At 33.6% G+C, this 21,835-nt stretch overlaps 2 protein-coding genes across 2 annotated transcripts in view; one reads left to right on the forward strand and one right to left on the reverse strand.

Moving 5' to 3' along the window:
- LOC144972702 (mismatch repair endonuclease PMS2-like) overlaps positions 1–21,835 on the forward strand; it is a 45,106-nt gene that overhangs the window by 14,334 nt on the left and 8,937 nt on the right. Inside the window, exons 5-9 of the mRNA XM_078914242.1 lie at positions 290–326; positions 1,332–1,462; positions 1,881–1,981; positions 12,832–12,900; positions 18,801–18,838. Coding sequence (XP_078770368.1) covers positions 290–326; positions 1,332–1,462; positions 1,881–1,981; positions 12,832–12,900; positions 18,801–18,838 — 376 coding nt within the window. The remainder of the gene's footprint in view (positions 1–289; positions 327–1,331; positions 1,463–1,880; positions 1,982–12,831; positions 12,901–18,800; positions 18,839–21,835) is intronic.
- The window catches only part of LOC144972703 (uncharacterized), a 4,351-nt gene continuing 3,404 nt past the window's right edge, over positions 20,889–21,835 (reverse strand). The window contains exon 2 of the mRNA XM_078914244.1: positions 20,889–21,835. This exon is cut by the window's right edge and continues 1,205 nt beyond it. Within this exon, the coding sequence (XP_078770370.1) occupies positions 20,948–21,835 (888 nt within the window). The 3' untranslated portion in view covers positions 20,889–20,947.

The raw sequence follows: 21,835 nt of genomic DNA on the forward strand, positions 1-21,835 counted from the left end.
GAAGACAATGAAAAATCTCTGTTATGGGGATGGTCATTGTCACATTTTGTCCCCATTAAGCGGCTGGGAATTAGAAATGGTGTGACTTTTTATATAGTAGGAATCGTCCCAATAAAGAGGCTGTCCCAATATTGCGGTGTCCCCAATACTGGCTTGGACTGTAATGTTAAATATATTTACGACTGTGAAGTATTATGTAATGTAGAGATAAAGCCTTACTTAAATTACATAATATGTCTATCACCTTAATCTAGTATGAATTTATTTTGCCCCTTTTTTTCTCTTGTAGCAAAGACATGTTTAGCAAGATGCAGATACTTGGGCAGGTGAGAACTTTGAACCTTTGAAAGAGAGTTATCAGCTTGTAATCAACATTTTGTTCAAAGTAATAGTTTGATTAGTGTATTTTTTGTGTACGGTATTTTTGTTATGAAATGACCCAGTCATATTTTTTTTGGTGCCATTCACCTCCTAATAAACTGACTGGGATGCCTCAGTGGCTTCTCTAATTCTATTGACGAATTCCCTTTATTGGTCTCGATTGTAGGCCTGAAAGATCATTTTCAACCATAACTCTTCATGGTTCTGGAGGTGGTTGAGATCTCTGGTCTGCCTCCATATGTCTTGACCTGACTGAGTAAAATATGCGCTCATGACTTTGTTTGTTGGAATATTGGTGTCTCTTCTAGGTATGTGTTTGTAAAGTCTCCATCATATCTCGAATAAAAAGTTGAAAGTGTGAATTTATTGCATTTTTTATAGAGTAATTTGTCAGTAATTTTTGTAGGACAGTGGATACTAAGCAGAATTCTTAATTGTTGTCTATGAAATGTGAAGAGAATATGAAGAACGTTTTTCTTCTTTGTTTTGTGTAAGTACCCATGGTCTGCAGTTGTAAATGAGCACAGTTTTGACAAGAGACCTGAAGAGTTTAATTTTGTCGTGATTTTTGTCTTGATCCTTCTTATCCATATTTGAATATTTATAAGATTTTTTTTTTATTCTCAGGATATCTTCTTTATCTCCAAGTGATGATCCCACCTATTTCGTTTTTTACCAGCTGAATTCCTCCTTCAACAAAAGCGTTATGTCTGAAGTGACATGGACTTTCCTATCATGTGTTTTACTTCGTCAATGTAATTTGGTTGAGGCTGGCATTAGGGTCAGCGATTTCTTATGGAAAGATCTTGAAATAAGGTTCTTCGTATAGGAAAGTTGTGACTATCTTTATTTAGATATTTATATATTACATTTAGCATTCACCTCTTATTCAGTTGTTTGCCACATGTTCTTATGATTTATATATTTTATTTGAAAATGTCTCTCTGCAGTTTAATCTAGGATTCATCATTGCTAGACTGGGAAATGATCTTTTTATTATCGATCAACATGCCACAGATGAAAAATACAACTTTGAAACTCTTCAAAAAAATCATGTCCTACAAAGCCAGAAAATGATTGTGTAAGGTTTTTACTTAATTAAAATTGCATGGTTAAGCAGTCTATTGAAGGTCTAAACTGGACATACTATATGTGGGACAATAAGTGCAAATTATATGTATTTATAGTTGAGATGTGAAAGATGGAATGGAGTGGATGGGTGTATGAAAAATGATTGCAGAATTTTGTCATTTCTCGCAGCTGCTCTTATGATGGTAAGATAGAGGAAAGTAGGAAATGTATGCATGTGGAAATATTTTTGATATAAGAATGGTGCTCTTCTTAGAGATATTAAGATTAAAAGCATTATTCATCAGTAAGATTATGCATTTTTTATTTAAAAAATGATATTAATGTAATATTTTAGAAATTTGTCTTTGTGTATTTCTTTTCCATGTACTACTTTCCGCACTTCTTTATACTCTTGTTGATTATTCTAGTCCACAGAATCTTGAACTGACTTCAAGTAATGAAATCATTTTGATAGACAACATGGAAGTGTTCAAGAAAAATGGCTTTGATTTTCTCATTGAGCCTGAAGGTTAGTTTATTTTTTCTTTTTTTCATTGTAATGAGAATCACACGCTCATCATCCTGTTTTTAAAACTTAAAAATATATTTTTTTTTAGTTGTGAGAAGAATGAGCGTTTTGTTTCTTTTTTTGTTTTTTTTTCATTAATGCAATCAAATCTGCTTTTAGATAGTGAGGATTGACTTACTTGACTTAGATGCCTTTCGCGTCTCGACCGAAAGATGGGGTCGCCTTGGCTGTTTCCAGTATTTCCTGTGTGAGGTGTCTCCAATATTGCCGGTCCTCTGCTAGGGTTCTCAGATTTTCAAGGTCCCCTGCCGTTATGAGACTAATGCTTTGTCCAAGTGTTGTGAGGTTTTTGTTTAGGATCACAGGGAGTGTTGTGATCGGTCTTCCTCTGAAAAGGTTCCCGTGTTTTTGGAAGTATCCCGACATGGCTTGGTTAGCTGGTATGTTTTTGTCCCTGCGTAGTATGTGACCGAAAAGTTGCCATCGTTGTTGTAAAATGTCAAGGGAGATTGGTCTTTCTTTTGTGATCTTATAGAGTGATTCATTTGAGATCTTTTTTGGGTATTTGATGTCCAGTACCCTTCTTAGCTGTGTGCGATGGAAGGCATCCAGATGTTCTTCTTCGGATTTTGTCAACGCCCAAGTGCCGCAGTTATACAGAAGTACCGGTTTTACAAGAGCACGGTACAGTTTCAGTTTGGTTTTTCTCTTTATTTTGTCACCTCTAATCCATACATTGGTGAGTTTACTGAGTGCGGCGTTTGATAGCTGTTTTCTTCTTTGTACATCCTCGGTGTCTCCAATTAGTGAGCCGACTTTCTTTGTTCTTTTCCATTCCTCTTTGTTCCTCGATATTGTTGTAAATTCGGTTTTATTGGCATTGACTTGGAGGTTATATTTCATGAGGGTATTTTGTATGATGTCTATATTTGCTGGTGTTGATCCAATAAAATCGACATCATCTGCATAGGCGATTTCTCTAGGGATTGCATTCTCAATATGAGTCGTTGGTTTTGGAATGACTTTTCAAACTTCTTTCAGAGCGTGTTCTAAGTATATTGTGAACAGAATCGGGCTCAGACTATCTCCTTGGGGGGTCCCGATGTTACTTTCGAACTGCGTCTGTTTTGTGGCCCCGTATATCCTTGGTTGTATCTTTGTGTTGCTGAGGAGAAATCGGATTATTCGGAGCTCGTCTTCGTCAACTATGTCTGTTAATATCTCCAAAAGTTTTCCTCTGTCGATCGTATCAAAGGCTGCGGACATATCGATTCCGGTTATTGTTATGGATATGTTTTCTTTGAGTGCCTTTGCTGCCAACCATTTATGTGTCCATACAACGTCCGATGTGCTTCGGTCTTGGCGAAACCCGCTTTGGCTATGTGATAGATATTTTTCTATTTTCGGTCTAATTCTGTTGAGGACAATAGTTGACAGTGTTTTTCTTTTGATATTCAGTAATGTTATTGGGCGCAGGTTGTTTACAGGTCCTTTCGTTTTTCCTGGTTTTTGTATTGTAATTAGGACACCGCTGTTTATGTCCCAGTCTTTGTGTGTTGAGAATGTTTTGTTCATTATGTTTGCAATGCTCAAATCCAAGGAGAGGGTACCGCATTTCAGCAATTCAGCCGGAATTTCATCTTCGCCTGGGGATCTGTTATTGTTTAGGCACTTTATGCTATTTCTAACTTCAGTTGTTGTGATGCGGTTGTTTAGGTCTCTAGGGTTTCCTGAGAAGGGCGATATTTGTGAGACTTGTTTGTGAAATTTCTGCTGGAAGTGGTCAGTTACAATGTCAAGGATATCGTTGGGATTTGTTGTCTGTTTGCCAAATTTATCCTGTAGTTTTGGGTTCTCGAATGGTTTTCGGTTCAGAGATTTCGTCGCTTTGAACATAGACGATGCGTTATTTTTGGAATTTTCTATGTCTTCCACTTTTTTGTCTAATTCCTCGTTTCTGTGTTTTATTGTAAGTGATCGAATTGAATGCAGTATTTTGTTTCGTTCCGTTTTCAGGTTTATTATTTCTTCCGAGTCTTTCGTGTTCTGTATCCTGATCCTAAGTTCTTTTTGTTGCCGCGATAGATCGTTAATAGCGATGTTAGGCGTTCGATTTGGTTTGTTCTTAGTTGTATTAATAGAGCCTGCACTTTCTTCCCCCGCATATTTCATTGCCGCTTGCGTCTCTTTCCATTCATTGTTTGGATTGCTGTTTTGCTTTATTTTCCATAGACTTGAGTTAAGTTCATATTGGTAATGAATGCGACATTCTCGCTCATTTACTATTTTTGCCGTGTTTATTTTGACTGCCGTTTTACCTTTCTGTCTTCGTTGTCTGTACACATTTATGTTGAAATTCGTTTTTACAAGTGAGGATTACATCAACTTAAAGTAAATCTTATGACAATGAGCGAGGATGACAAATTCAAAAACAAATACATAATTCAAACGAGTAAGTTTTAATATAGTGTATTTTTTTATTTTGCCATCTTCGCTAAAAAATAAACAAAAAAGTTATGATTTGATCAATTCGTTACAATGGACAGCAATATAACCATCAGTGGTGAACTGATATCTCAGGAGCTATTCACATATATACATAAATTCATTCATTCATTCATGTAGTTCCATATCTGAAGCAGACGTCGGAGGTCATCTTCCGCCAAGCTGATCTATCTCTTGCCAATTCTATTAAAGCAGCGCCACCTTTCTCAGCTTCATCTGTCCAAGTTCTTATCCCTTTCAAATAGTTTATTCTTTGTCTTCCTCTTATTCTTTTTCCATTCATCTTTCCAGTCAAGGCGAGTATTTCCAAACCAGGGTGGCGGATAATGTGTCCTAAAAATTCCATTTGGCGTTTGATGATTTTTGTTATCAGTGATCTTTTTCTGTTTGCCATTTCTAAAATTTCTTCATTTCTTTTCCTTTCCATCCATGACACCCTCATCATTCTTCTGTAAAACCACATTTCCACTGCCTCCAGTCTTTTAACCATGGTCTTGTTTATGGTCCAGCTCTCACAACCATATAGCAGCACAGACAGTACATAGCAATCCAGGACTTTGATTTTTGTTTTCATGCTAATATTCCTGTTTTTCATAATTGTATGCAGCTGGTTGAATGCATTCTTCGCCATACCTATTCTTTTCTTTATTTCACAATCTGATTTTCCATTGGATGTTACATTGAAGCCTAAATATTTGAAACATTCAACTTGTTGTATTGTTTGTCCTCTGCTTGTTATTACACAGGCTGGTGGGTTATTATTTTAGATACCGTCATACATTCTGTTTTAGATATATTCAGTTCCAGTCCCATATTTTCACTACTCCTGACTACAACATCCAGTAATTCTTGTAGTTCATGTTCAGATTCTGCCAGTAGAACCGTATCATCTGCATACCTCAGATTTGTTACATTCTTTCCTCCAATACACACCCCCTTCTTATGTTCGATATCTCTTAATATCATTTCACTATAGAGGTTGAATAAATCTGGAGACAAAACACACCCCTGCCTAACTCCTCTTCTAATAGGTGTAAAACTGCTTAGTTCGTTGTCAACACGCATTGCTGCTTCTTGTTCCCAGTACAAATTCCGTAATATTCTTAAATCTTTACCATCAATGTCCAAGGATGATAGAATTTTGAATAGTTTTTCGTGTTGTACTTTATCAAAGGCTTTTGAATAGTCGATGAAACACATATACAGATCTTTATTTACTTCAATACATCTTTCCATCAGCATTGATAATGTGAATATTCCATTTCTGGTACCCTTGTCCTCAACAAAACCAAATTGCATCTCCCCAATTTCAGGTCGTATACATAAATACAAACATATAAACATACATACATACATAATACATACATACATACATACATACATACATACATACATACATACATACATACATACATACATACATACATACATAATACATATATCTTTTCCTTTAAGCCTTCCGCCACAGTACCATTAGATACCGTTGCCCAGACATTCCACAAAGGAATATAAGTAATCCACCAAACAAGACATCTGATGTCAACAGGAGTCAATTTTTAAAAAAAATTTTTTTTCCCCTTTATTTTAAATCATTTAATTTTTAATTTGGTCGGTGGCTTGGAGGGATTGTAGTCTTTTCTACGACTTTATTATTTAATCCTTGAATTTCATTTGTGAACTCTCTTGCTTTGTGACAATTGCAAGAGTAGTCTCATAAATGCTATGACACCAAATAATTAACACATTTATTCTGAAAAGATATTAAGGTGTTTTTTTTTGATGATATGAAAATGTCCCTAACTTGAAGTTGTCTTTAAAATATTTTATATCTGATTAGGTGTCCCAAACTACCGCTGTGTGGCAGGCGAATTTGCCGGGATCGATCAAAAAGTGGGGTGTTAATATCTGTCTCTCTCTCTCTTGAATTAAACTTTATTTAATAAAAAAAAGGATAATATTATATTTCAATATCTGCTCTACAAGATGAGCTAAATATTTAAACTATTCAAGCTATGTGAACTTTTAACAGCTATTCAAAAACGCTCTCATAAAGAGATCCGATTGCAAATTTTCGCTGTGAAAACTGCGTACCGATCGACCGAAATTCGGGTCTCGTCACAAGATCTGCTCGCGCTAAAAGCTGAACGGACCAACAGCTGTGAAATCAAGTGTGGGAGAATCTCCTTTTAATGCCCTTTCGTGTGGTGTAATTTTTTCGTTTATAAACACAACAAAAATATTATTAAAATTTAACTGAATTTGCCCTATTTTTGACTGAAAATTTGACTCTCTTAACGGTTAATAAACGGCGAAAAAATTACACCATAAAAATCTGCAGCATTTGAAGGCTATAATATCAAAAATCCAGCATGCTGGCTTGATTCAACACATAGCGCCATCTTTAAAAGCAAAGCCTTTGTTTCCGCTTTCTCTTTCTTTCTCTCCTACCGTCCGACGCGTGAGTTGATACACTGCCGGTGACCGAGACCGATTGTATTGTAACGTTTCCAAACAGCCATCTAGAATAGTCAAAAGTGTTTCAATTATGGACATGGACTTACTTGAATTATGTGGTAAGTAAATCTTATTGTTTTTTATTTTATTATGATCGGTGTTTGAGTAGATCGAAGCTTTTCTCTATCTTGTCTTAATCTTATCATAATACTGTTTGCTCCACTAACTTTTCTGAATTAATGGATAATGTTTGTATTCGTGTTCATTCATGAAGGCTATTATTATTATTATTATTATTATTATTATTATTATTATTATTATTATTATTATTATTATTATTATTATTATTATTATTATTATCATGATTATTATTATTATTATTATCGGAGCCCACCGATCGCTAAGAATGAACGTGTCATCATTATCACTGATACTTCTAGATGAAAAATAAAATAATAGAAACTGGTCGTGTCAGTGTCCGTCCTGACTGCTAGACTTGTGCTTGTGATTGTGAGTCCTACTAGTACTAGGAAATGGAAAGTATCACACTATCGACGTCTAAGTCTAGTTGTTTCTCCAATTTTCTGAAATTTAGATTAATTAAGTCAAGCTCATTCATTAAGAAATTATTGACAATTGGGACGAAATCTGGTGCACATTGTTTGATCTTATAATAATAATCTTAACAGGATGGCTCCATTCTTCATCAGGTGTCATCAATGAGTAGTATCCAACTTGTTTGTTTTTCAATCGTTTTTTAAAGATCCAGTTTCACCCATGCCATGATTGATGGAACTATTACTATTATAATATAGTGACTCAAACTCCAGTTTAAATTTAACTTTTAACCTTTTACTGTATAGACTACTTGGTAGAAAGGCTTGTTTTTATTGGATGCTATGGGATTGACTTGGTGATGGTTGCTTGTTTATAATATCAGTTTTAGATTTATATTAAATTCTTGAATCCTGCCTATTTGAATTTGACAGTTGAGTTTTGATAGATAGTGTTGATGGTAATGAGTAATCATTTAGCGCGTTGAGCTTGTTGAAATACGGGGTAAGGCGGTGTATAGAAACTATTTATTATTATCACATCTCAAATAAGTTTGAACATTTTAATTCTCTATTTTCAGATGACGAACAAATGAGTCGTCTCAGGGCTTCATTTTTGATGAAGGGAGAAAGGTCGTAGACCTGCACTCCCACCTGTGCAAGTGACACCTGTTTGTCCAGCTTTATCATCTGCGCTTTGAAGCCAAAACGACAGTGTCTGAGGTAAGGTTTCTATGAATATATGACACATCTGTTTTCGTTGTCACAGGCCACCATTATATTTTTTTGATAAATATTTTGGTTGTTTTTGATGTTTTTTACTGCGCTAATATTATCAGTACAGTGAGGCTAAACCAGCTTATGATTTGATTTTTTGTTGTAAAACACAAGGTCCCGCTATGGAGCTTTCAGATTCATATAAGTTCATGATGGTTGCCAGTAGATTTTATTGTTAACATGTATGGTTGAGTTTATTTGGGTTTGTAGTTACAAGTGACTGAGTGACATAGACAAGTAAAAGACGTGTTTATGGCTCTTTTTATGATATAATTTAAGCATGCCTGCAACAGTCAGCAATTAGCAATGGGCCATGTGCTGTTGGTATAATAGCACTAGTTGAAAAGGTCTTTACTAGGTTAGACAAGACTAGATGTTTGCTATGGAATACAATTAAATTCTAAACCATCCCTGTGTTCCTCTCTCTCGAGCAAAGTATATTAATTTTTTCATACCTAATCCTTATCTTTTTTTAAACTTGTTGGATTCTGATGTATTATCAAGGGTTATCTTTTTGTATAAGGTTCTATTTTTTTTCTGTTCTAATATACTAATGCATTAGTTATAAGCCCTTCAATATTTTCTGGTTATTTTTTCCCTTCTAGGTGGAACAACCGTTTTATTTCCTTCATCTGTACTACCATCATCGAGTCAACCTTCTACTTCTACTAAGATTCTCAGCTCACCACCACCGTCGTCTACTGTTAACTGGCCAGCACTGAGTCCTCAGCCAACCGTTTTATTTCCTTCATCTGTACTACCATCATCAAGTCAACCTTCTACTTCTACTAAGATTCTCAGCTCACCACCACCGTCGTCTACTGTTGACTGGCCAGCACTGAGTCCTCAGCCAACCGTTTTATTTCCTTCATCTGTACTACCATCATCAAGTCAACCTTCTACTTCTACTAAGATTCTCAGCTCACCACCACCACCACCATCGTCCTGCATTTCTACTGTATCTGGTTCTACCCCTCATCTCTCCACGAATATTAATTCTCGGAATGTGTCCACACCTGATTCATGTTCAGCACCACTACCATCATCGTCATTCACTTTTGGTTCTACCCCTCTACCCTCTACGTCTGTTTCTACTCAGAATCCAGCCAAACCTGAATGTACCCCTGCATTGATCACTTCTGTTTTATTGCCAGAATCTTTTTCAGAGTCCCACATCCCACTTTCTTCCACAATTGTTAATGTTGACCATGTTAGAAGATTATCAAAGTCTGTCTCTTCCAAAAAATTGTTTTCATCTATAAAGTCGATTCATCAGAATGTAATATTTTAAAGAAAGAAATTTTTAATTTAAAATTAAAGAACAAAACTTATGTCCGATAGAGCGGCAAATATGAAACTTTTAAATAAAAAAATTCATGAATGGCGTAAGAGTGTTTTGCATGATGAGGAATATAGACGGTCTATGTACACATTTTTTGTATTGTAACGCGCATTTTTTGCTTGGTCTATCTAAAGCTGTTGAGAGTGCTGTGTTAGAATTTGAGAGGGATGTAATTAAAGTGGGGGGTTCACTTGGGAGGGACAGTCAGCAAAAGTTTAATCATTTTCAGTCTAGTATTGGTAAAGAAAGTGCAGCCTTACGTGCTATAAGACTAACTGCAGAAGTATTGGGACCTCGGGGGGATGAGAAAAATGGGGCAAGGGAAGAATGGCTAAATTATTCTGAAGCTAATAATATTAAGTTCCCGTTTTGCAGTTTTAGAAGTAATCGTTTCAATAATATATTTGAAAATGCTCATGCTCTTTTGTACGATCATAAACATGTTCTTGATTTTCTAGAAAATGAAGTTTCAGGTGACAATTTAAAGCTTCAAAGTATTGTTGCAGATTTGAGGGATAGTAGGGTAATTTCTTTAGTTGCTGCTATTTCACTGTTAAATCTATCACTGGGCCATACTGGGAGTTGATGAAAAGTAAAATTCCTTATGGGTCATTCCCCTCTTATGTCAAAAAGATTGATGTTATTTTTGAGAAATTTATTTGTTAAGGATGATTACTGATGATGAGGCAGAAGCATCTTTTTTGTCAACTGCTGTCAAACGAAGAAGAGTTTCAGATTCTGATGTTGATTGAATAACACTATGAGATTAAATTCAAGCTTCAGTTTAATTACAAAACCAGATAGAATGGACGTTTCAGGTTTCTCCTTTGTCAACAAACAGGATGAACCAAACAGTATAGATGATGTGGTAGTGCCGTTAAGTTGAATGCGTTTGTTGGTAAAGGGGAAACACGAAACATCCATTCTTCTATCTGTTTTTATAATTAAATTGAAGCTTACATTCAATTTCACATTATTTATCGCTTCGAGTAGCAACATTTACATTATATTGATTAATGAAATTATGTATCTATTTCCATCACTTTACATTTGATCAGTGACATTCTTTGTTTAAACAATTGTTGTTTCTCATAATTATGTACCTACATGTAGCTTTTCTGATTATTACATATGTTTTATTTACTCATCATGTTTAGCGTCAAGCAAGATGGCTTTCTATTATTTCAACATTTTTAACACGTCTGAGTGTACTTAAACACTTTAATATGTTTTTTTTACCTGGAAGTTCGTATTCATACAATAAGGGAGTCCAATATAATGTCTATTTCTATTTAAACATTTTATAGATGCATTTAAAATGTGTATAGTGGAGAGCCAATGATAACCCTTATACTCATACTGATGTTGGGCTATTAGACCATAATAGCAATATTATAGTCCGTGTTTAAATTAATCTTTATCATTTATAGGCTATGTGGATATGATCAGCTTCCAGAGTCCGCGTATGTATAATCTGTTATTAGATATTATATTGGACTCCCTGTATGAATATGAACTTCCGGGTAAAAAAACATATTAAAGTGTTTAAGTACACTCAGGCGTGTTAAAAATGTTGAAATAATAGAAAGCCATCTTGCTGACGCTCAACATGATGAGTAACAAGAGCGCTAAGATAGGTTTGCCCGGTGTCTGTGCATTTATATGCATTAAAGCGTGTCCTTATACCGTTGCCTTAGTTATATAAACTAAAATGTGTTAGGGCAGGGCGTTGAATTTTAGGTTGATTGTTGAGGTGTCTCAAAATATGTACTTATGGATAGGTATAAATTTTCATGTTAGTGGGTTGCATTGGATATTGTATGCTTTTGTGTACTGACTTTTTTGTCTAATGTTTTTATTTATTTATTTTATTTGATCGACTGTGCGCCACCAGTAGGTGCAGCATTAACTTCCATTATTGTGTTAGGTCGTGGTATGAATTTTTGACTTTTCCCCCCTTTTTGACATATATTTCTGTTGATTTTCGAGAGCTTAAATCTTGATTTCTTCTCATAACTCTGTTTTTGTCATTCTTATTGTGAAAAGGACATAAAATTTGGATTCCCCATCCCTCAAATCATTTGTATGTGAAGTTTCATAGCCATATCTCATCATTTAAATTTTTTGTAGCGGAAACACTGTTTATTTCTCAAAATGTCTTCCTTTGGCGATTTCGGCCTTTTTTCGAATTTTGAGACGTAAAATCTCAGTAATTATTGCCTCTATCTCTCTGAAAAAAATTGGGCTTACTGTCTGGTGCCAGTTCTAAGGCTCAGATAAGTTTCATGCCTTAATTTAGATTACTGACGAGTCTGCAAAGTGCCGAAGATGGTACATCTGGCGATTTCGGTGAAATTATTTTCACGCGGGTCATGTTTTTTCTTGATTTTGATGCTGTATAGTAACTGAATTATACTAGGTGAATATTTGTTTGAGTATTTTTCTTATTCTCTATGTCCATGGCTTGCGATTGCTTGCAAATTATTCAATTTTGTTATTATTTTGTTTGTTTTGATGCACCTTAAACTTGCTGTTTGGTAGCATGTTCTGTTGGTGTACGAAAATTACAAGTTATTAAATAAATAAAAAATTCGTAACTTTTTTATTTGTTGTCCGATTTTAATCATTTAAAGACTGTTGTTCATGGTTTGACAATCTGTATTTGTTCAATTCAAAATAACAGCAGTTTTCTGCAGTTGAAATTTTAGTTTGGGATACCTAATCTGATGAACAGAGTGGAGCCACTGGAATGATCTTCTACTCCTTTTCTTAATCTTTTGTCATGTCTATGTGGGTTTCAGTTCTTGTTTTAAGTAAGACCACTTAGGAAGTGTCTTGGGTCCTTTTCTATGAGGGAGACAGAGGGATGTGAGTGTATGTGTTTTTCTTGGAGATATGATATTTCTTACTTTAAATCATCTTTTTTAACTGTGTTTTAGCATTAGCAGTCATGTGTGGATATATATATATATAAAAATAATTGGAATCCATTGTCAGTTTGTGGGTTTACTCTGAGCATAAGTTTTGAATGCTGCTGGATTTATTTGTAAATTTTTCTCATTGTCTATTGGCTTATATTTCACAGGTGCCTGTGTACCAAGTGTTTCGGACACTTCAATTAATGAAAATATTTTCACACCAATCACCTTTCAGTCAATAATTGTCAATGTCATACTATCCTAATTACTAATTTATTTGATATTTTTTATTGTTTGCAGCTCCTCCAACCCAAAGAGTTAAGTTAATCTCTGCACCTGTTTCCAAAAATTGGACCTTTGGAAAAGATGGTAAGTGAGCATTTACATGCGTTTTTCTGGAATTAAAAAAAAAAAAATTCTTGTTGAAATTAAAAAGCTAAAGTATTAGGCTGACAACAAAAAAATAATAGCGTGAGTCAGTTTGAAGAAAGATCATCTGTTTATATTTCAGTGATAATAATGATAAATTAAAGAAATAAAATTTGTAGAGATCTGTAGAGATCCCGATCTACACATAGCTTGTCCAGTGGCGCTTTGCAAGAGATATTTTCAATTTTAAGAAAATTGAATATCACATTTGTAGATCTTTTATCGACTGCTGATACCTATGGAGTATGTGGTTTTGAAATATTAAGGAAATGTGATCCCTCCAGCTTGAAGTGGTATTGGGTCTTGATTTGGAAAACGTAGAAAACCGGTTTTAATGTGGAAATGATCAAAATTATCAATTTTCAGTTTTTGATAATTTCAGAAGCTTCACTCATTTTTTACATAAAAACATAATAATTCAAAATATATATTGTCTATAAGTTCTATCAATATCAAGTTTCAAAATGCAACTCTCTGGGTCACTTTCAAAAACTAGAATTGAATTTCCTTCAGATAACCGCCCTTTCCAAGGCTTAATAATAATAATACTGAGTTACTTCTTCCACCAATAGCGTAGGATATCAGAGCAAAGGGAGAATGCATGACGAGATTCATACTGGGTGGGGTTCCTGACCTCCCATAGTGGGCAGGGAGATACTTACTGTGTCTTCTATCCCCCTATATCTGTTTTCCAACATGCTTTCTGTCTTTGTCTTAGAATGAGATTACTTGGGTTTTGTCCTGTCCCTGGCTGGATAACCTGGCTGAGAGGGAAACAGACAAATGTTTAGTTAGTTTTGGGAAATGATATTTTTTTCCCTTCTAAATCATCTCTCTGTTATGCATTGTATTATGTTCTGTTTACATATTATATTTGAGTTGTAAACATTTGAGTGCATTCCGTTTAGTGGGGACCTGTGCTTGTGTCTGGATTAGACTTTTAGGTGATCTCAAACTGAGAACTTTGATAGTGCGCTCTTAGAATCTACATCTGTTTCCTATTTAAACCGATACCCCTTTGTTTTCCCTTTTCTTGGGTGTTTTAATTGTAATTCTAGAACTTTTTACTATCCTATTTTCTTCCTTTTTACTGGCGCTGATATGACCTTAATGTGTTGCGAGTGCCATAAAACCCTTAAAAACAACAAACAAACAAGATTCATAGTTCATGGTTTCATTGTTCAACCAATGACGAATTTTAAAAACTGTTAAACAAATTCTAAAATTTGCGCTAACAATAACAGAAATGAAAGCTCAAAAGGACTTTTTTTATTTTTAAAAAAAAGCAATCTAATAAACAAACCTCTCAAAAATTAATGAACTGCAGATAGAAATAACTAAATTGCACTGACAAAGATGGATGGATGGATTGATGGATAGAGAGACAAACAGAAACAGTCGGGAGAGCGAAAGAGATAGGTTGAGAGAGAGAGATAGAGAGAGAGAGAGAGAGAGAGAGAGAGAGAGAGAGAGAGAGAGAGAGAGAGAGAGAGAGAGAGAGAGAGAGAGAGATTCGTCTTGTTTTCATTGGATTGTTTAAGGGGAGGGGGGGGGGGGATCATTTAAAACAATCAACAATATTGGTGAGCATCACTAAGAAAAAGGCGAGGATGACCAGTCAAAGACAAAGAAATCATTAAAGCTGATGATTGACTATAGGGGTGGTGGTTACTAGTGACATGTTAGTTCTAAACAAATGGTGGAAACTGGCTTATAGAAAAGTCAATGATATCCAAATACTATGTTTCTCATGTAAGTCATACACACTAAGCCCCATCGCCTCCTCTTCAAATGTCATCTGACTCAACAATGAAACAAATGCATCAAATGATTTGACCAGTCCCATTAAAAAAAAATTGTAGTTTCATTGGTCGATGAGCATCCTTTTCCAATTGATTGACAATGAGAAGCAGTCATACTTAACTACTTTTGAAACAAAGCACTTTCTCAAACTATCCTTACCGCCTCCCCTCCCCTTTCTTTATATTTACCTCACTTTCTATTTCCCTCCCTCTTGTTTCTTTTCATAGTCACACATACACATACATACACACAATCATACACAAATGTTTAAAGGCTTCAATCTTTACTCTATTTCCCTCCCACCCTTTTTGATGCACACGCAGTCTCTCTCTCTCTCTCTCTCTCTCTCTCTCTCTCTCTCTCTCTCTCTCTCTCTCTCTCTCTCTCTCTCTCTCTCTCTCTCTCTCTCTCTCTCTCTCTCTCTCTCTCTCTCTCTCTCTCTTTCTCTCTCTTTGTGTTTGTGTTGACTCTCATTCTTTCTCTTCCTCTCTTACCCTCTTTCTTGATATTTCTCTCTCTCTGTCCAACCGGCTTCACATAGTATAGTTTCAAACCTGTACCTTGGAATTATAAACTGTTTTTATATTTTTGGCATTTCGAACAGCAATGTGTTGCAGACTACCTTCTGTATTATGATAATATTAATACCTTGCAGGGGTCAACGACTTACCCCCATGGTTCGATGCTTGACAGCAAAAAGTATATGCTCTTGAAAGCAAAAGTGTATGCTCTTGATAGTTAAAGTATAATCTGCTCTTGATATCAAAGGTTTATACTCTTGAAAGCAAAAGTGTATGCTCTTGATAGTAAACAATAATTTACTATTGATAGCAAAAGTATATGCTCTTGATAGTAAAAGTATAATTTTCTCTTGATATCAAAAGTATTTGCTCTTGATAGCAAAAGTGTATGCTCGGTGGTTAAAAAAATATAAGCTTTCAGTATTTTTCTTAACTCACCAGGGAAGGATAATGGAGTACATATATTCTGTAATGACTTTTATAGCTCCAGCATTCAGGAGCGGATATGGCTTAAGATTTGTAAGCGCGAGTCGTACTGTCAATTCTTAAAAACAATCATGAACTACATGATATGCAAATCATTTTATTTTAATTAATCACTGATAAAATGAGACAAAGATTAATAATGCAAACTCCAGTTGTCCAATAAACAAATCGATGTATGGATTCTTTGAAATTACAATGGATATTGATTTGATTTTGATATTGTGCAGAGAAATGTCAACAGCCAAATTGTGTGTGAAAAACTTGAATGTCAAAATGTATCTATAATAATGATGATGATGATGATGATGATGATTATGATAATAATAGAAATAATAATAATAATGATATTAATAATGGTAATAATAATAATAATAATAATAATAATAATAATAATAATAATAATAATAATAATAATAATAATAATAAATAGTAATAAAAGAATAATAATAATAATAATAATAATAATAATAATAATAATAATAATAATAATAATAATAATAATAATAATAAATGAATAATAATAAATAATAATAATAATAATAATAATAATAATAATAATAATGATAATAATAATAATAAAAAATATTAAAAGTAATCATAAATAATCATAATAATAATAATAATAATAATAAAAATATTAATAGTAATCATAAATAATCATAATAATGATGATGATGATGGTTGTTTCTGTTGTTATTATTATTACTATTACTATTATTATTATTATTATTATTATTATTATTATTATTATTATTATTATTATTATTATTATTATTATTATTATTATTATTATATTATTATTATTATAAGTTACCCTTACTGCATGACATCAATAATAATAAGTATAGTAATAATACAATAATGAAGCAACAGTTAATACATTAAATGTATCGCCCAAACAAGCAGTATCCTTTAAATTTAGGTGTTGACATCAGATCGAAACATGAGTGTTCAATGGAAATGTGTGATGCATCATCTTTTGCCAATTATTATAAAAGTGTTTTTAAACATGATTTTGGTTAGAAGAAAGTTAGTACTATTTTAAAACAAAACCCTGAACTAAGTGGTCAAATTCAGATTGACTTCTACTTAATACTGAGCAGGTATTAAAATTTTAAACAACTAGTAAAAAGCCCGCAATTTCGTGGGGAAAGAACTTCTTTCATTCAATATTGTACCCACCATCATTTAATGAGGGTAGATTGGTAAACAACGTTGTCTGTGTAACTTGGTACATCCTCTGTTGATTTTTCTGTGTGGCCCAACATGAAGTGTAAGCCACTATAGCCTCTGACCCTTGACACAGCAACATACAGTTGTCCGTGTAAGAAAATGTGGTAAGAAAATCAACTGCGGAAATAAACCTGAAGTAGCAGACGTGAACAGAGTTAAAAGACGATCCTGGGGAGGCTTTCCGAAAGCTCCTACAAAGGGAAACAACTCAAATAGTATTCCCTCAACTAACCCCAAGAAAAAATAAAACCTAAAATAAAACCTAATAAAACCTACCCTTAACTAACCCTAATAGTAATAGGAAAAACAAACACCCTAGCACCTTTACTAAGACTTATGGCCTGACAAATAAATAATAATGTGAAATTGAATGTAAGCTTCAATTTAATTACAAAAACAGATCAAATGAACGTTTCGGGTTTCCCCTTTATCAACAAAACAGGATGAATGAAACACCACAGATGACTTCCTGCTGCTGTCACTAATGATTTATACTTATACCGACATCCCTTATTTATTATTTTTTGTATTTATTTTCCAACAATAGTCTACACGCTTTTATATTTCACTTTCTAAACTGCATTCCACAGTTCCTCCCCGCCTCCCCTCTTTTCACTTAATTAATTGCTCACCTTTTTGAAATTTCTAGTATTCTATTTTAATTCATGCTTCCGTACAAAGGAGCATACTAATTTCCTGCCAACCAATGTTTTGTTTATTCATCTTAACTACGTCACTACCTCATTATCTCATTCATCTGTGGTGTTTCATTCATCCTGAAACGTTCATTTGATCTGTTTTTGTAATTAAATTGAAGTTTTTAAAATGCTTCTGTACGATTACAAATTGAATAAATAAACTCCTGACAAAAGATCAACGGTGAATATACAGATTGAAAGAATACTGGGGATGTAGGAGCTTTCAGAATGTCTCCCCTTTACTTAACTTATGGAAAAACAAACACCCTAGCACCTTTGCTAAGACTTATGACTAACCCTAATAGAAAAAAAAATCCTACCTTTCAATACTTCACAAATCAAAATGGCGGCCGAAATCAAAACAATGGTCAAATTAGGAAATTTTAAACTTTCACAAATCTATCAAGGTTTGTTCTTGAGTGTTTGAAATGTTTCTATATGATGACAAATTGAATAAATAAACGCCTGACAAGAGATCAACGGTGAAAATACAAATTGAAATAATACTGGGGATGTAGGAGCTTTCGGAATGTCTACCCTTTACTTAACTTATGGAAAAACAAACACCCTAGCACCTTTACTAAGACTTATGACTACCCTTATAGAAAAAAAAATCCTTCGAACTCAAGCTAACCCTAATAGAAAAAAAGACCCTCGGACTGCTTTGCACTACCTTTCAATACTTCACAAATCAAAACGGTGGCTGAAAATCAAAACAATGGTGAAACTCATCTGTCAACTTTTGGTTGTTCTTCCTGTCGTAAAAATGCCAAACTGACAACTTTTTACAGTGACGAAATCGGTTGTTTTTGAGAGTGTACGTATTTTATGATATCTGTGTGACTCAACGAACTTTCAAACTGACTTTAAATTATAAAAGGAAATTAAGTTATCTGTTTATCTATCTGTAAAAAATATATTTCTAATTTTCAAATCTTTCAGTAGAGTTGTGCTCCGCATAATTTTTTTTAGTGACTCAAATAAGCACAATATTCTCCACAAGGCTATATTTTTTAAAGAAAGGATTAATTTAAAAATAATTTGAACATAAATTGTGATATCATTGAAATAACCACATTTTCTATTATTTACTCATCAGATATCGAGGAATTGCTTTTCATGCTTATGGATTCGCCGGTAAGTTGGATTTTAAAATTATTATTTATTTATTTATTGCTTAGATTGTTTTGGTTTGGTTTTTTTTTTCTGTATTTGTTATTGGTTAGAAAAATTTCTGGGTATTTGGGAATTTTCTACCAATTTTTGCTGTTCCAAATTTGGCATTAGTTATTCATGCATATATGTTTTATGTGTTTTGACCTGATATTTATGATTTTGGTTGCATCGTTTAAAATTAAAACAAAATATAAATTCGGCATCACAAACAGCATGGCCTCTTTTTTTTTTTATCAACCTGTATCAAAACACCCTTTCATTTTAAAACTCGATATGACAATTTCTTGTTCCCACTTCTATTTGAACAATTAAAATTTATTTAATTATATTATTTAGATTGAGGTTTAGCCATAACCCGGTTAAAAAAGACCAACAAATTAGAAAGTTTTGTTATTTTTACATTATGTATTTTCTAGGTCACGTATGAAGATATCACTCTGCCATGAGCAAAAATACGTTTTCATTCTGTTTGAAAGATATTGCAGACTTTAGTTATCCCTTTCTTAGATATATGGTAAAATATCAATTTTTGCCAGGGATAGATTGGAAACCAATTTCTTTGGTTTAATATTTTCTGAGTTTATAAATGTATAGACCTTGTATAAAATAAAATAAGGCATTAAACAAACAACAAACATTGCTTATTATGATATCACTACCTGACCCAGCTTTGTTAGATACAAGTGAAAATTAAATATCGCCTAACAGGTGTCATGTATCATTCTACAGGTTAAGTGCTTAATTGAGCCAATCAAAATGTCACAAAGTCTTTCATCCCCCCACCTCCCTCTGAAAAAGAAAAAGAAATAAAATAAAAGAGACAATTTATCTGATTTTTTGTTTTCTCTAAGTTTGTTGGAAACCCACAACTTTTGATATTGGTTGAGCAATTAAAGTATGAGTTTCTTTTTTTACTGTATATATTTATTAATGTACGATTCTTATACTCTTGCACAATCGCACAATCCTGTGAGTGAGCGTTGACGTTGAGATCAAAGTTGAAATTCCAAAACGCAAGAGTTGTAAGAAATCTTCTATTCTACCCCTCTATCGATTTTGATTTCATTATCTCTGAATAAAAGACATTTTCAAAAATACTTAAATGATACTTCTTCTTTATTTTTTAAATTTTAGTGAAATTTTAACATTTGATAATCTGACGTCACAAATTATTAATGTAAATTTCATATCATTAGGCGTGACTATGTATTTATGGAGAGAGGTAGAATAATAAAGCTTTCTTCTGTTAATAAGACATCTTGTAGGAATTTGATAGGTAGAGCACGAGATTCAGGTTCAAATGGGTCTGATTTGATAAACATTTGTGTAAGAAAATTTTCTTGGAATCCTTATTCACTTACAATTATTGGGTAGCTTGGGTATACTGTTATATCAGGCTGATATGACGTACATGTTGGGTCGGGCTGAAAGTATACTGCGAAAGACTAGTATCCAATTCTTATGGGACAGATAATCATTACTGTTCATTTTATGTTGTGAAAAGGGGTTCACTCAGACTCTATAGATTTATTGATTATCTGATTTGAGTAATTGTTACGTGCAGCATGTATGATTTCACCTTGTGTCAATGTGGGCCTAAAGCTGCGGCAACGCGGGATTGTCACTATATTATTATTATTATTATTATTATTATTATTATTATTATTATTATATTATTATTATTATTATTATTATTATTATTATTATTATTATTATTATTATTATTTTTTTGTTAATTTTTTTATTAATTTTTTTTTTTTAAATTTATAATTTTTTTTTTTTTATTTGTTTAGACTTTTATTATTATTATTTTTTTAAAAAAAATTATTATTATTATTTGTGATATATAATAGATTCTGAGATTGTCCATTTTAAATGTAGAAACTTGAGTAAACAAACGAAAACAAAAAGCAAAGCAAGCAAAAGATAAACCAAAGATAAACCACTTAGAAAATCTGGTCCGATCGGCTCCTAGAAAGCCCAGGGACATGGAATATAACAAAAGAAGAAAAAAGGAAGCTAAATGTATTCAAGAACAAATGTCGACGAAGAATAATGAGGACAAGATCTTTACTGATCTTCCCATACATTTGAGATATTAGTGCTGATTGTAAAATCATAAGGATTACAAAAACTGTAATGAACTCCACTTCTGTTATTATCATCTTTATGTCCATAATGCGTCAAGAAATACTTTCCATCTGTCAAATCACAATACACAGGAGCTCCACTACATCCAGGACATGTGTCAATACTATAGGACATGTTGAAGTGCTTTGGGGAATATAATGGATTTTCAAATTCAGTGTTATCTGATATTGGTATAACTTTTCCACTCGATGTCTTGAGTTTTGTCCCTGGTGGAAATTTGAACTTTCCATCAGATTCTTTGTTGTACACCATGGCATATTTTGCATTCTCTGGCAGAGTGTATTGTGTGAAGGGAGGGAGAATTACTTTGCTTCCTGGTACAAAATTTGTGCTTGGTGTTTGCAGCGCCATCATTGCAGAATGTTCAAAAGCCCTGACAAAGAATTCTGCTTTATTGTAAATAGGAACGTTTCCAAAGTATGGATTAAAGATATCAACATCTGTTGTGTTCTCTTCCAATAAACCAGAGGCAAGAAGTGAATTGAGAGCATTAATCTTATCCTTTTCTATTTCACTGGTGTCGTCTGTATTTTCCTCTTCTGTTTCTGAAGAATTTGTGTCAATGTTAACGTTCTCTTCTGAGTTTGAATGAAAAATTGACGTCGGGTGTGTTATACGTTCTGTTTTCTCACATATGGCATGCCCATCAAATCCTGCTGGAATTGATACACAATTTTCTCCATTGTCAATTATAGTTGCATTGTCTATGGGTTGGGAAGGAATCGCTGCACTTGGAGATGCAGCATGATCTCCATTGTTACCAATTTCGTTCTCATCTAATCCCGAAGGAACCAATGCTGAACTGGG

This window comes from Berghia stephanieae, chromosome 5 (genome assembly GCF_034508935.2).
Source record: "Berghia stephanieae isolate SIO BIC M18660-M18661 chromosome 5, UCSD_Bste_1.3, whole genome shotgun sequence".
NCBI classification, from domain to species: domain Eukaryota; kingdom Metazoa; phylum Mollusca; class Gastropoda; order Nudibranchia; family Aeolidiidae; genus Berghia; species Berghia stephanieae.